Raw genomic sequence first — 13,570 nt, forward strand, 5'->3', positions numbered from 1 at the left:
AAGTACTTTATAATATCTTGGAGAGCTGCTAAGTTTCTACAAAATTGATTGTAGTTTTCTTTTTTTTTAAATCTACAAGGACAACTTGATATTAAAAAGCAAATCTTATTTTAATTTCCTTTGGACCTAATTAGGTATTTTTTTATTTTATTTATTTATTTATTTTTAATTAGGTATTTTGTAGTAAGTTGTTCATCTCATCTATTTTATATAATATGTATAATTTAAAATTTATTATTCTCTTAATTATTTAAATTTGTATAAATGTTTTATAATATTAAACATAGTTTTGTTATAATTCTAGCAATCAAAATTATATGACTGAATTGTCATAGGGCCTTTTTGTTTTATGGTACCTAAATCTCTATGGATGTAAACACACTCGTAAACACACTTCATGCCAAATGTAGTTTTGTAGTGAATACCATTTTACCCTGGAGGGAATACACAGTTTTGAGTTTTTTTTATCCTTTTTCCTATTTTTAAACTTCTAATTCTGTGAACTTGAAGAGTAATTCACTTATGAAAAGTGCTAATATTAGGTTATATTTTTACATTACAATTTTGTGTCCTTTAAGAGTACACCAAAAACAAATAGAACAAATAAACCTTCTACCCCTACAACTGCTGCTCGTAAAAAGAAAGACTTGAAGAACTTTAGGAATGTGGACAGCAACCTTGCTAATCTTATAATGAACGAAATTGTAGACAAGTAAGTTTTGCCATCTAAAGTGTTTTATTTAATAGTTTTTAGTTTTGAATTTATTTATATAATATATCATGGATAAAATACATAATACCTTATTTAATGTACATGTTTAATTTTATGATGGTTTTCAGTTATTATAAATGTAGAAAGCCATTATTTTATTGATTTAATTGTAATTTCACAGTTAATATAAAAATAATTTTATTTCATAGAGTTTAGACTTCATATTATAATAGCTGAAGCATATTTTGCTGTGAAGCTAACTGAAATTCTGTTTCTTAGTGGAACAGCTGTTAAATTTGATGATATAGCTGGGCAAGAGTTGGCTAAACAAGCCTTGCAAGAAATTGTTATTCTTCCTTCTCTGAGGCCTGAGGTAGGTTCTCATAGTACCATTTTCCTATAACATCATTCACTACTGAATCCATATTAGCAGTAAAGAAATGTGTGAGCTGCGCTAGAATGATTAATTCATGAAACAGATTTGATGCTTTTAAAAGAAAAAAATTAGCAGTTGATGTTATTGTAGGAGAGAAGACTGACTATACTGTAGTCATTGAATGATTATTATATATATTATAACATATATTAAATGTGTTATATATAATACATACAATATATAATAATGTAAATAAATAAATAAATATATATAAAACCAAGAATGGTTATTGTAGGAGAGAAGAATGTTTATAAAGATTCCTAGTAACCAATCCATTTTTAACATTTGGAGGGAGAAGTAGGTGACATAAAATAATTTTACATCAAGGTAAGAGGGATTTAAAATTAAGAGACAGAAATCATACTGGAGAAAAGGGAAGTTAAGATAAAATTATTACGTTTAAGGACCATTTTTTTCTTATCATAGTTGAAATACAGTGTTACATGAGTTTCAGATGTACAACATAGTAATTTGACAATTCTGTACAGTGAGCTATGCTCACTATTATAAGTATAATTACCATCTGTCACCACACTGTGTTATTGCAGTATTATTATCTGTAGTTCCCATGCTGTACTTTCCATCCCTATGACTTATTTGTAACTGGAAGCTTGTATCTCTTAATTCCCTTCACCTATTTTGCTCATCCCCAACCCCTTCATCTCTGGAACCACCAGTTTGCTCTGTTTTTATGATTATGTTTCTGTTTGTTTGTTTGTTTGCATCATAACAAGAACAACAAAATTAATGTGAGGTGAAGGATGTGGTAAGCCTATTGTGAATATTTTGCAGTTTATGTATCAAATCTTACTGTACACATTAAAATGACACAGTCTTATGTCAGTTATAATTCAAAACTGGAAAATTTTTAAAACCAAAAACTGGTACAGTAATCAAGAAAATGTGTCTTTGTGGAAAGAATAGACAAATAGATCAATAGAACAGAATAGAGAGCCCAGAAGTACAGAGATACAAATGCTATCATTTGACAAAGGCACAAAAGCAATTTGATGGAGAAAGGATAGTGTTTTCCACAAATGGTGCTGAAACAAGTAGACATCTGTGTGCAAAAAAATTCTAGACATGTACTTTACACCTTTCACAAAAGTTAATTCAAAATTGGTCACAGACCTAAATGTAAAAGGGCTAACTATAAAACTCCTGCAATATAAAATAGGAGAAAATCTAGGTGATCTTTGGTGTGAGGATGGCTTATTAGATATCACACCAAAAACATAATCCTTGAAAGAAAAAATTGTTAAAGTTCATGAAAAATTGTTAAGTTAAAGTTCATGAAACTTTTCTTTGAAAGACAGAAAGAGAATGAAAAGACAAGCCACAGACAAGGGGGAAATCTTTGCAAAACATTAACATTTGGTAAAGACTGGTATCCAAAAATATACAAAGAACTTTCAAAAAATTGAATAAGGAAAAAATGACCCAATTAAAATGTGGGCAAATATCTGAATAGATACCTTACTAAAGACGATAACACAGATGACAAGCATTTGAAAAAAAAATGATGTTCAACATCATTCATCATTAGGGAACTGCAAGTTAAACAACAGTAAGATTTTACCGCAAACTTACCAAAATGGCTAAAATCCAAAACACTCTCAGCACCAAGTAAGGGTGAGGATGTGGAGCCATGGGACTGTGACTCATTGCTGAGGGAAAAGCAAAATGCTACAGCTGCTTTAGAAGACAGTTTGACACTTTCTTAAAAAACTGAACATACTGTTACCATGCTACACAGCAATTATGTTCTTTAATATTTACCAAAATGAGTAAAAAATGTATCCCCATATAAAAAAACCTACACATAGATGTTTATAGCAACTTTATTTGTAATTTCCCAAATTCAGAAACCACTGAGTTACTCTTCAGTAGATAAATGGGTAAACTTGGTATATCTATATGATGAAATACTATTCAGCACCAAAAAGAAATGAACTATCGGGGCACCTGGGTGGCTCAGTGGGTTAAGCCTCTGCCTTCAGCTCAGGTCATGATCTCAGGATCCTGGGATCGAGCCCCGCATCGGGCTCTCTGCTCGGCAGGGAGCCTGCTTCTCCCTCTCTCTCTCTACCTGCCTTTCTGTCTACTTGTGATCCCTGTCTGTCAAATAAATAAATAAAATCTTTTTTTAAAAAAAAAAAAGAAAGAAATGAACTATCAAGCTTTAGAGATGTACAGAGGAACCTTAAATGCCTGTTGTTAAAGAAACCAATCAGCAACAGCTAATAACTCTATGATCCCAACTATATGTCATTCTGGAATGGCAAAACTCTGGAGAAAGTAAAAAGATCAGTGGTTCCCCCATGGGGAAGACGGAAGGATGAACAGATGGAGCACAGGGGATTCTTTAGGGCAGTGAAACTATTCTGTATGGTTCTGGAATGATGGAGACATGATACGAATTGTAAACCCTAATGAAAACTATGGACTTCAGTTAATAATATCAGTGTTAGTTTATCAGTTGTAATAAATGTACCACACTAAGGCAAGATGTTAGTATTAGAGGAAATTGAGGATGTAAGGAGTTATGTGGGAACACTGTACTTTCCATTCAATTATCTGTAAATCTGATACCACTCAAAAATATATTTTTAAAAACTTGAATATGAGCCATTTCATCTGGTTCAACTTAAAAATATGTATACCTTCACTATTAAGCAAAGTGTTATCAATCTTGTGCTTCACTCTTGATTCCCTGCCACCCCTGGTGTCTCTGAGTCTATAGACCCTGGTTTAATTTCTCTAAAGAACAAAACTTCTGTTTCCTTTGTCTGTGGAAGAGGAGTACTTTCCTGAGTGATCTTGGTATAGGGGACAGGCACATGATTTGAGTTATTCTTCATAGAAACTTTCAACCAGTTCCTCTGTTTTTGGTTGCCTGCCTTCCTGCTGCTTTCTCTGATATGTCATGCCTCCACCTCCTGAGCTTTTGCAGGATTTTTGTTCACATCTGCTTGCTGTTTGTATCCTCCATATCCCTTCACAAGCAGAGCTTGGGTTTTAGCTCCCTCAAATCTGCTAAATAATTTACCACACAAAAATGTATTGTGTCTTCTGTTGTCTCCTCCCTCTTTTTATTTTGAAGATTTATATTTTCTATATTCATTTACTGTTATTTTGGTGAGATTTCCAAAGGAAGTAGAGAAGCATACCTATGATCAGAATGTCATGTTTAACCAGTTTGCTTTCATTTTCAGTGAGATTTTTAAAAATTTTTTCTTCTGTTTTTAATAATTACACCAATTTATTGATTATGTGTTCTCTTTAGCGCTCTGACGAGTTCTGTTTGGGAGGATGCTACAGAAAATTGGTGTTTTTTAGATGACACTACTTAAAATATCTGGAAAGAAATGTCTCCAGAATCATAGTTATAAACTAAACTGTATGTTTTTAGTTGTTCACAGGGCTTAGGGCTCCTGCCAGAGGATTGTTACTGTTTGGTCCACCTGGAAATGGGAAGACAATGCTGGTAAGAATTCTTTTAAAATTTGAGTGTTCCTTTTCTTTTTTTTTTCAAGATTTATTTATTTGAGAGAGAGAGAACACAAGCCCAAGTTGCAGCGGGTTGGGGGGTGGGCAGAAGAGGGACAAGTAGACTCCCTGCTGAGCAAGGAACCCAATGCGGGGCTCAGTCCCAGGACCCCAGGATCATGACGCAAGCTACGAGCAGATGCTTAACCAATTGAGCCACCCAGGAGCCCCTTGAATGTTCTATTTAGATAATCAGAAATAGTAATATGAAAAAAGAAACTTTGTCCCTGAGTTGATTATTTTTATGATTTGCTTTTTGCTATAATACAGTTCTCTTAAGTTTTTAAACATTTTTTTTTTTTTAAAGATTTTATTTATTTATCAGAGAGAGGGAGAGAGCAAGCACAGGCAGACAGAATGGCAGGCAGAGGCAGAGGGAGAAGCAGGCTCCCTGCTGAGCAAAGAGCCCGATGTGGGACTCGATCCCAGGACGCTGGGATCATGACCTGAGCGGAAGGCAGCTGCTTAACCAACTGAGCCACCCAGGCGTCCCTAAACATGTTTTTAATGAAGAAATATATGAAAAACCAAATGTTATCTTCAGTAGTATGTTTTGGGCTGGTTAAATTTAACAGTATATTTTTCATTATTTACCCAAGTTAAATAATATTTTTACTTCAGAAGAGCTTACCTTACTATATTGGGTATCATTCTAACCCATTTTTTGTTTGTTTTTTTGTTTGTTTGTTTCTCGTTTTTTTCACTATCTTAACAGCGTTATTTAAATAATCACATAATATACTTTTTTCTTTCCTTCTTTTTTTTTTTTTTTTAAAGATTTTATTTATTTATTTGACAGACAGAGATCACAAGTAGGCAGAGCGGCAGGCAGAGAGAGAGAGGAGGAAGCAGGCTCCCTGCAGAGCAGAGAGCCCGATGTGGGGCTCGATCCCAGGACCCTGGGATCATGACCTGAGCTGAAGGCAGAGGCTTTAACCCACTGAGCCACCCAGGCGCCCCTCCTTCTTTCTTTTTTTTAAAAAATATAATTGACTGACATATAACAGATTTTTTTCCAGTATCCTTTTGCCCAAGTTTTTACTGGGATCTGGATACCTCTTTCTCCTACACTGCTCTTCTAGAGGGGAAAAGTAAAGAAGAAAAGAGTTCAGCTGTTTTTCTTCCAACAGTTGTCTTTCTATAATTAAGAAAAGCATATACCCTTTTTTAAAGCTCTCCTTATCTATTCCTCCTTAGAAAAAATAAAGAAAATGGAAAGAAGCAAAGCTCTTCCTAGACCTTTTCCTCTTTGCTGAGAAGGAAACATTGATTGCCACATGTCAGGAATTGTATTATAGTTTATATTTTTGGAAAATCTTTGCTAGTGTTTAAATTGATCAAATGTGGTTATCTTTTTAAAGGAAGACATTGAAACTAATGTAAATATTTGTCCTTGTCATTTTTAAGGCTAAAGCAGTAGCTGCAGAATCCAATGCAACCTTCTTTAATATAAGTGCTGCAAGTTTAACTTCAAAATATGTGAGTGTTTTTTCTAATACTGTCATGTTTTATGCTACTGTCTAAATGTTACTAAGTATAAATGCTAATAACATTACACAATGGTATTTTTGGGTTTTATATCTATATTTAGAGATGATGAAAATCAGTCACTCTTCCAACTAGAAACTTAGGCTGTTTTAAAGATACAAGTGTGCTGTAAAATGCTGTTTTAGTTTGCTGGGGCTGTGTAACAGAGTACCATAAACTGGCTGGCTTAAACAACAGAAATTTATTGTCTTACAGTTTTGTAGACTTGAAGTCCAAGATCAGGTATTGGTAGGGTTCTCATTTTTGCAAAGTAATTAAAAGTAACTATAAAATGATACCTCTTTTCTTAGTTAAATTTTACTTTCTGTTTGAGGTTTTATAAATAAAATTGTTATTAAAATAGGTACACACAACATTATACACTGGAAAACACTGTCTTGGAAGTTAGGAGAGAGGAATTCCAGCCTAACTTTTGGGTACTGAGCTGGCCTTAAGAAGATACAACTTTTTGGTCTCACTTCATTTGTGAAGTGTTGATGTTGCACAAGGCAATCTACTGCAGTTCCTTCTAGCTCTGTGAATATTTGTTTTGATGATTCTAAATCTGAGGCCATTCATTTTTTTCTCTTTAAGGAAATTTTCAATATAAAAAAATAGGTGCCATCTATAGGGTAGAGGAGTTTTTACAGTAGATGACTCCAAACCTCATGACGCTTTCATTAGATGCTTTTAGTGTATAGAATGGTTTTAGTAATGTCTCAGCCCCTGGATATTTCAAGGGGTGTTCTTAGACCTCTTGAGCTACCTAGAAATATTTATATGCCTATCAACAATGATATGGTGAGAATGAATTTAAGTAAGTTTAGTTTAGGAGAGCACTTTCCAGCTTATCTGGTTCTGTAAATATACCCTACAACTGAGGGCTTAAGAAATCTCTACAGTATCTCTTTCTCTACCTTAATAGTCTGTCTTCTCACTAGTTATACTCGTAATAGCTATTTCATTCTCAAGTCTTAGGAATGCAGGGTCAAGCAGAACAGAAATGTATTTCATTTTTTAAAGTACTTACTAGGCCAGATCCAGGTTTCAGCACCAAAAATAGTAATAATAATAATAATAATAGTGAGTACTTATCAGATTGTATTAAATAATAGTCTGTTTTTTTATTATAAAAGGCAATTCAGTATCCCCGCGCCCCATGAATTCCTTAAACCAAATCTTTGATAATTGCAAAGAAAGGAAATTAAATTCCTACATTCTAGATTTTCAATCATGAAATTTAAGCAGCTGGAATAATGTTGCATTTTATATGTATTACAGTGTATAATGCCTTGTTTCAGGTGGGAGAAGGAGAGAAATTGGTGAGAGCTCTTTTTGCTGTGGCTCGAGAACTTCAGCCTTCCATAATTTTTATAGGTAAGAACATGTTTTATAACTAAGTTGAGTATTTATGAAATTCCCCTTTCCAAATTTGAAAGAGATGATAGGAAAGATTATTCAGAAGGAAAAAGTTTTAAAGAAGTGCAGTTAAACACTAATGAATTGAGTAGGACCCAGGATATTAATAACTTAAGTAGTAAACAAGATTAATCTCATATGACTCATATAGCTTGGCTTTTAATTAAAATCTTATCCTTGTATTTCCATTAGATGAAGTTGATAGCCTTCTGTGTGAAAGAAGAGAAGGAGAACATGATGCTAGTAGACGTCTAAAAACTGAATTTCTAATAGAATTTGATGGTGTAAGTACTGATTATGGTATTTTTAAGGTGGTAGTATTTTATTGTACAGTTAAATGACCTAAATTAGAAATACAGATACCTTTATCATGTTTTTGTTATTACTCTATCTAAAAGTACTGAAAAATTTTTTTGGTTTATAGGTACAATCTGCTGGAGATGACAGAGTGCTTGTAATGGGTGCAACTAACAGGCCACAAGAGCTGGATGAGGCTGTTCTCAGGTAGGGAGATGATGTAGAAGCACACATCAGTTATAGGTGTATTTATTTCTGTGTTCCTCTCACATATGTCTTATTTCCTTCACTTCTAATTTGAAGACAAAATTCATTATTTTCCTTCTAGTATCCATCCTTTGGCTTTTACTGACTACTAAAGGTTTTGAAGACAGAACTACCATGATCCCACGAAAACTAGTTCACACTCTGGTTTCAGGCAGCCATTCTTAATTCTTCTGATTAGGATTAAATTATCTTAAAACTCTAGAATTGATTCTTATTCCCTTTTACTGGGCTTCATGAGAAGATGATAAAAGCAGGATTCTTGGGAACTGTTCTGTGTTCTTGTGTGATTGAACAAATTTATTCCCTTCCTACTGGGAGGACGGTTTGAGTCAGTGTAAAATTCTTGGGGCTCCCTTTCTGTTCCTGAGGAATTGATTATATTGTCCCATTGTTTCTAGGATTTAATGTTGCAGAGTAAAAGTCTGAAGTCAGCCTGCCTTTTTTTTTTTTTTTAAGATTTTATTTATTTGACAGGGAGACACAGCGAGAGAGGGAACACAAGCGGGGGGAGTGTAAGAGGGAGAAACAGGCTTCCTGCCAAGCAGGGAGCCCCTGGGACCCTGGGATCTGACCTGAGCCGAAGGCAGACGCCACCCAGGCGCCCAAAGCCAGCCTGCTTTTATTCACATTTATGGATTGACTTGATTTCTTTCTTTTTACTGGATATAGTTTCTAACCATTGAAATCTAGTTATGTGAAACATATGTTGATCTGTCTTTATTTTTTCTGGGATTTGGTGTTTGCTTAAATTGCTGTTGCTTTGGGAAAGTTATTTTGAATACTGTCTTTAATTATTTTTTCCTAATTCATTCTTCTGGCTTTTTTCTTTCACACACAGTTTTTGTATTATGCTGCATCTTTTTGTCTTCCATATCTTTAATTTTTTTTTAATCCTTTTTAACTCTTAGTTCTTTTTTTGTTTTGTTTTGTTTGTTTTCTTGTTTGTTGTCCTTATTGCTCACTGGGTTTGTGTCTAATCTTGTTTGTGCTACTACTTTTGTAACCTCTGTGTCTGTAGTGGTTGTCTTCTTCATTTTCATTGCTTTCCTGATCTCTGCAATCCCATTTTTTTCATCTTCTTTTGTCTTATTTCCTTGAGCTTTTGTAAGTCATTGCCTTGAGCCCTTATATCTCACTGAATTCTTATTTTATTAGATTTTTTTCCATTGAATTATTTTATTTCATGAAAAGATATTTGATCACAAATTTAATTTGTTCTTGTGTATTTCTCTATGTGTCATTTCCCCCCCTCTTCTTTGGCACTTTAAAGAGATTAGCTGTGTGCTTTTGCCTATTTTGCTTACTATTTTTATTTGAATAAAGGGAAATTTTCTTGGAAAGCCTAGTTTTGGAGTAATACTATAAGGAAAAGAGCTAGAAAAATAAGATACTGAGCAAGTATCTTGAGTTGTCGTATGAATAGTCTGGACTAACAGGTAGTCTCCCTAAGTCACAGTCAAACCCTACCTGATAAAGATTAGTCAGCACAAGACAATTTATGATCTTCCCAGACTGACTGATGTCTTCTTACAAAGATGATGTGTCTTTGAATTTCTTTTTTGCCATCACCTTCATTGCCATTCCCCTGCTCCTCACTAGGTATCACATGATTTGCAGAGCCATTCTTCACATGCTTGTTTAAATATGGGAGGTTGGCTTTATTACTCTTCAAGAGTATACTCTATTTCCTTTGGAATACTCTGTGCTCTGACAGCCATATCTGGAATCTGCAGCAACAGATCCTGTGTGTATCCTCCTTCCTCAGTATGATTTTCATTGCCCTAGGAAACCCCTTCTTCATACACTTTAGTTGTGTATATGTTACCTAAGTTTGTTGATGGTAAAATTTACATCTCTGCTCCTGTGGTCCTTGGTTTTAGTTGTTTTCAGTTTCAAGAAGGTAGCAGAGATTTCTTTATTCTGCTTATAACAGATATTTTGTTTGTTTTGAAACATTATTGCTATTGAAAGCATACACATACAGGGATGCCTGGGTGGCTCAGTCATTTGAGAGTCAATCTCTTGATTTCAGCTCAGGTCATGGTCTCAGGGTCATGAGATTAAGCCCCATATCAGGCTCAGTGTGGAGCCTGCTAGGGATTCTCTCTTTCTCCCTCTCTCCCTCTGCCTGTCCCCTGCTTGTGCTCACTCACACTCTCTCTCTCTTTCTTTAAAAAAACAAACAAAAAAAAAGATACACATACATAAATGGTTACTTTAATTCTGACAATACTGAATTAAGATTTTTTAAAACATTATCTGGAGAGTTTTAAAAGAGTAGCTCAAGGGATGCCTGGCTGGCTTAGTCAGTAGAACGTAAGATTCCTCATCTTGGGGGTTGTAAGTTCAAGCCCCATGTTGAGTGTAGAAATTAAAATCTTTAAAAAAATAACTAACTAAAAATAACTTCGTACTGATGACTACTAAAATGCATTCAAATATACTTGAAGCTTTTTTCTTGTCATCTGCTACTTGAACTGAGTTACTTTTACTTTCAAAACCATGTTTCTGAAATTGAATGAATCCTTTTTTTAGGCGTTTCATCAAACGGGTATATGTGTCTTTGCCAAATGAGGAGGTATGTATCTGCATTTTTTTTTTTTAAACAGAAACAAGACCTACCACCTTGACAATATTGATCTTCCAATCATTAATGTAGACACATTGAAAACCAGTTTGGCAATTTCTTAAAAAGACAAATGTAAACTTAAGACCCAATAATTCCTTTTCTAAGAATCTGCTCACAATAGATGAAAACATATGTCTGCACAAAGATGTGTATAAGAAGTATTATATTTATAAATAATAGCCAAGAACTGTAAGGAATCTAAGATGTTCACCAACCATGGAATAGTGTTTAGCAATAAAAGGATTGAGATATTTATACATGCTATAATACAGAAAAACCCCCAAAAGATACTAAGTGAAAGACACCACATGTAAAAGATAACCTATCATATAATTCCATTTGTATGAAATGTCCAGAAAAGGAATATTTCTAGAAACCAAAGGAAATAATGGTTTGCAAAGGCTAGGGGTGGAAGTGGGGATTAACTGCAAACAGGCATAAGTGAACTGATTTGCGGTGATAGCAATGTTCTAAAAGTAGATTACGGTGGTGGTTACACAACTGTTTATTTATTAAATTGATTGAATTGAATTATATATTTAAAATGGGGAGATTAATGTCCTATGAATTCATACCTCTATAAAAGTGTTTTTAAAAAATTGTGATTGTTGAAGCACCTGTGTGGCTCAGTGAGTTAGGGATCCAACTCTTGGTTTCCACTTCAATTATGAGATCAAACCCCACTCAGCCACAGAGTCTGCTTAAGATTCCCTCTGTCTCCTTCTCCCTCAGCCCCTCCCCACTGCATTCCTGCACGCTCTCTCTCTTTAAAATAAATGACTCTTTAGAAACAATAACAGTATTAAATTAAAAATTGTGGTTCTCTAGCTCAGACCCTTAACATCCTTGATAATAGTAGCAGCTACTTCTTTAGTGTTTTATTTGGATTATCTTTAAGTCTCTCAAGAACTCTCAAAAAATGGTAGTTTATTTTTCTTTAAAGATTTTATTTATTTGAGAGATAGAGAAAGCAGGAGTGGGGGTTGCACAGGGAGAGATAGAAGCAGACTCCCCACTAAGCAGAGAGCCTGATACAGGGCAGGATCCCAGGCCCCTAAGATCATGACCTGAGCCAAAGTCAGATCCTTAACTGACTGAGCCACTGAGGCACCCCCAAAAATGGTAGTTTTAACTCCACTGAATAGACATGAGGGAGGTTCTAAGAGTGATTTGTTTTTGATCATTCAGTTCATAAGTGAGGGTCAGGATTTGAACCTAATTTTTGGGTATTTTATGAAGCCAATTCTCGGGACTGATAATTCTTTAACTTTTTTTTTCAGACACGACTACTTTTACTTAAAAATCTATTATGTAAACAAGGAAGCCCATTGACCCAAAAAGAACTAGCACAACTTGCTAGGTGAGTAATTTGATTTGGTCTATTCTTAAAGCTTTTTTCTCTTCTTTTTTTTTTTTTTTTAGGAATTCTTTTTTGTTTAAGGAAAGCTCAGGTATGAAATGAGTATTTTATCCTTCAGAGAACTTCATCTCATCCTTTATTTCACCTTTTTTCTTATCTCTTATTCTTATATATATATTAAATTTAAATTTCTAGGTAACTCTACAAGACCTGACCTACATATCTGATGATGATACTATATTCTTTATATAAATTTATTAAAACTTAAAGGGACACCTGGGTGGCTCAGTCAGTTAAGCCTTCGGTCTGCCTTTGGTACAGGTCATGATGCCAGGGGGATGCTAGGACTGGGATCCAGTCCTGCATTGGGCACCTTGCTCAGCATGAAGCCTGCTTCTTCCTATGCCTTCCGCTCTCCCTGCTTGTGCACACTCTCTCTCTCTCTGACAAATAAATAAATAAATCTTTTTAAAAAACCACTTATTATAAGTGGTATTAAAATAATTTTATAGGGGCACCTGGGTGGCTCAGTGGGTTTGGCCTCTGCCTTCGGCTCAGGTCATGATCTCGGGGATTGAGCCCCGCATTGGGCTCTCTGCTCAGTGGGGAGCCTGCTTCCCCCTCTCTCTCTGACTGCCTCTCTGCCTGTTTGTGATCTCTCTCTCTCTCTGTCAAATAAGTAAATGAAATATATATTTTTTTAATTTTATAAAAATTTGGGGCGCCTGGGTGGCTCAATGGGTTGAGTCTCTGCCTTGGGCTCAGGTCATGATCTCAGGGTCCTGGGATCAAGCCCCACATCTGGCTCTCTGCTCAGCAGGGGGGCTGCTTCCCCCACACACATACCTTTCTGCCTACTTATCATCTCTCTCTGTCAAATAAATAAATAAAATCTTTTAAAAAATAATAATAATTTTGTAAAAATTTAAAAATCTCTGCCCATACCAACACAAGTATTTTCATATAAACTTCTCCTCATGTTACACATAATTTTTTTTAACTTTTGCATCTTCAGCCTTTTTTATGAGTGGTATACTTAAGTAGAAACTAAATATAGAAGGTGGTTTTTATTGAATTTTAGTCATGAGAATTTTTTTTTAAGATTTAATTTAATTAATTTATTTGACACACAGAGAGAGAAATCACAAGTAGGCAGATAGGCAGAGAGAGAGGGGGAAGCAGGCTCCCCGCTGAGCAGAGAGCCCAATGCGGGGCTCGATCCCAGGACCCTGGGATCATGATCTGAGCCGAAGGCAGAGGCTTTAACCCACCGAGCCACCCAGGCACCCCTAGTCATTAGAAATCTTATAAGGTAATTTAAATACTCAAAAAGTATGTGAATAACTAGTAATTTTAGTAAAAACTATTTTGAAT

General features: G+C 34.9%; 1 protein-coding gene across 7 annotated transcripts in view; it reads left to right on the plus strand.

Annotated features, from left to right (window-relative positions):
* The window catches only part of SPAST (spastin), a 58,021-nt gene that overhangs the window by 32,678 nt on the left and 11,773 nt on the right, over positions 1-13,570 (plus strand). For all 7 annotated transcript variants that reach the window (XM_059405388.1, XM_059405392.1, XM_059405390.1 and 4 more), the window contains 9 exons: positions 579-712; positions 992-1,085; positions 4,561-4,635; positions 6,105-6,176; positions 7,526-7,601; positions 7,836-7,927; positions 8,068-8,147; positions 10,743-10,785; positions 12,117-12,196. In XM_059405388.1, the coding sequence (XP_059261371.1) occupies positions 579-712; positions 992-1,085; positions 4,561-4,635; positions 6,105-6,176; positions 7,526-7,601; positions 7,836-7,927; positions 8,068-8,147; positions 10,743-10,785; positions 12,117-12,196 (746 nt within the window). The remainder of the gene's footprint in view (positions 1-578; positions 713-991; positions 1,086-4,560; positions 4,636-6,104; positions 6,177-7,525; positions 7,602-7,835; positions 7,928-8,067; positions 8,148-10,742; positions 10,786-12,116; positions 12,197-13,570) is intronic.

This window comes from Mustela nigripes, chromosome 7, assembly GCF_022355385.1.
Source record: "Mustela nigripes isolate SB6536 chromosome 7, MUSNIG.SB6536, whole genome shotgun sequence".
NCBI classification, from domain to species: Eukaryota; Metazoa; Chordata; class Mammalia; order Carnivora; family Mustelidae; genus Mustela; species Mustela nigripes.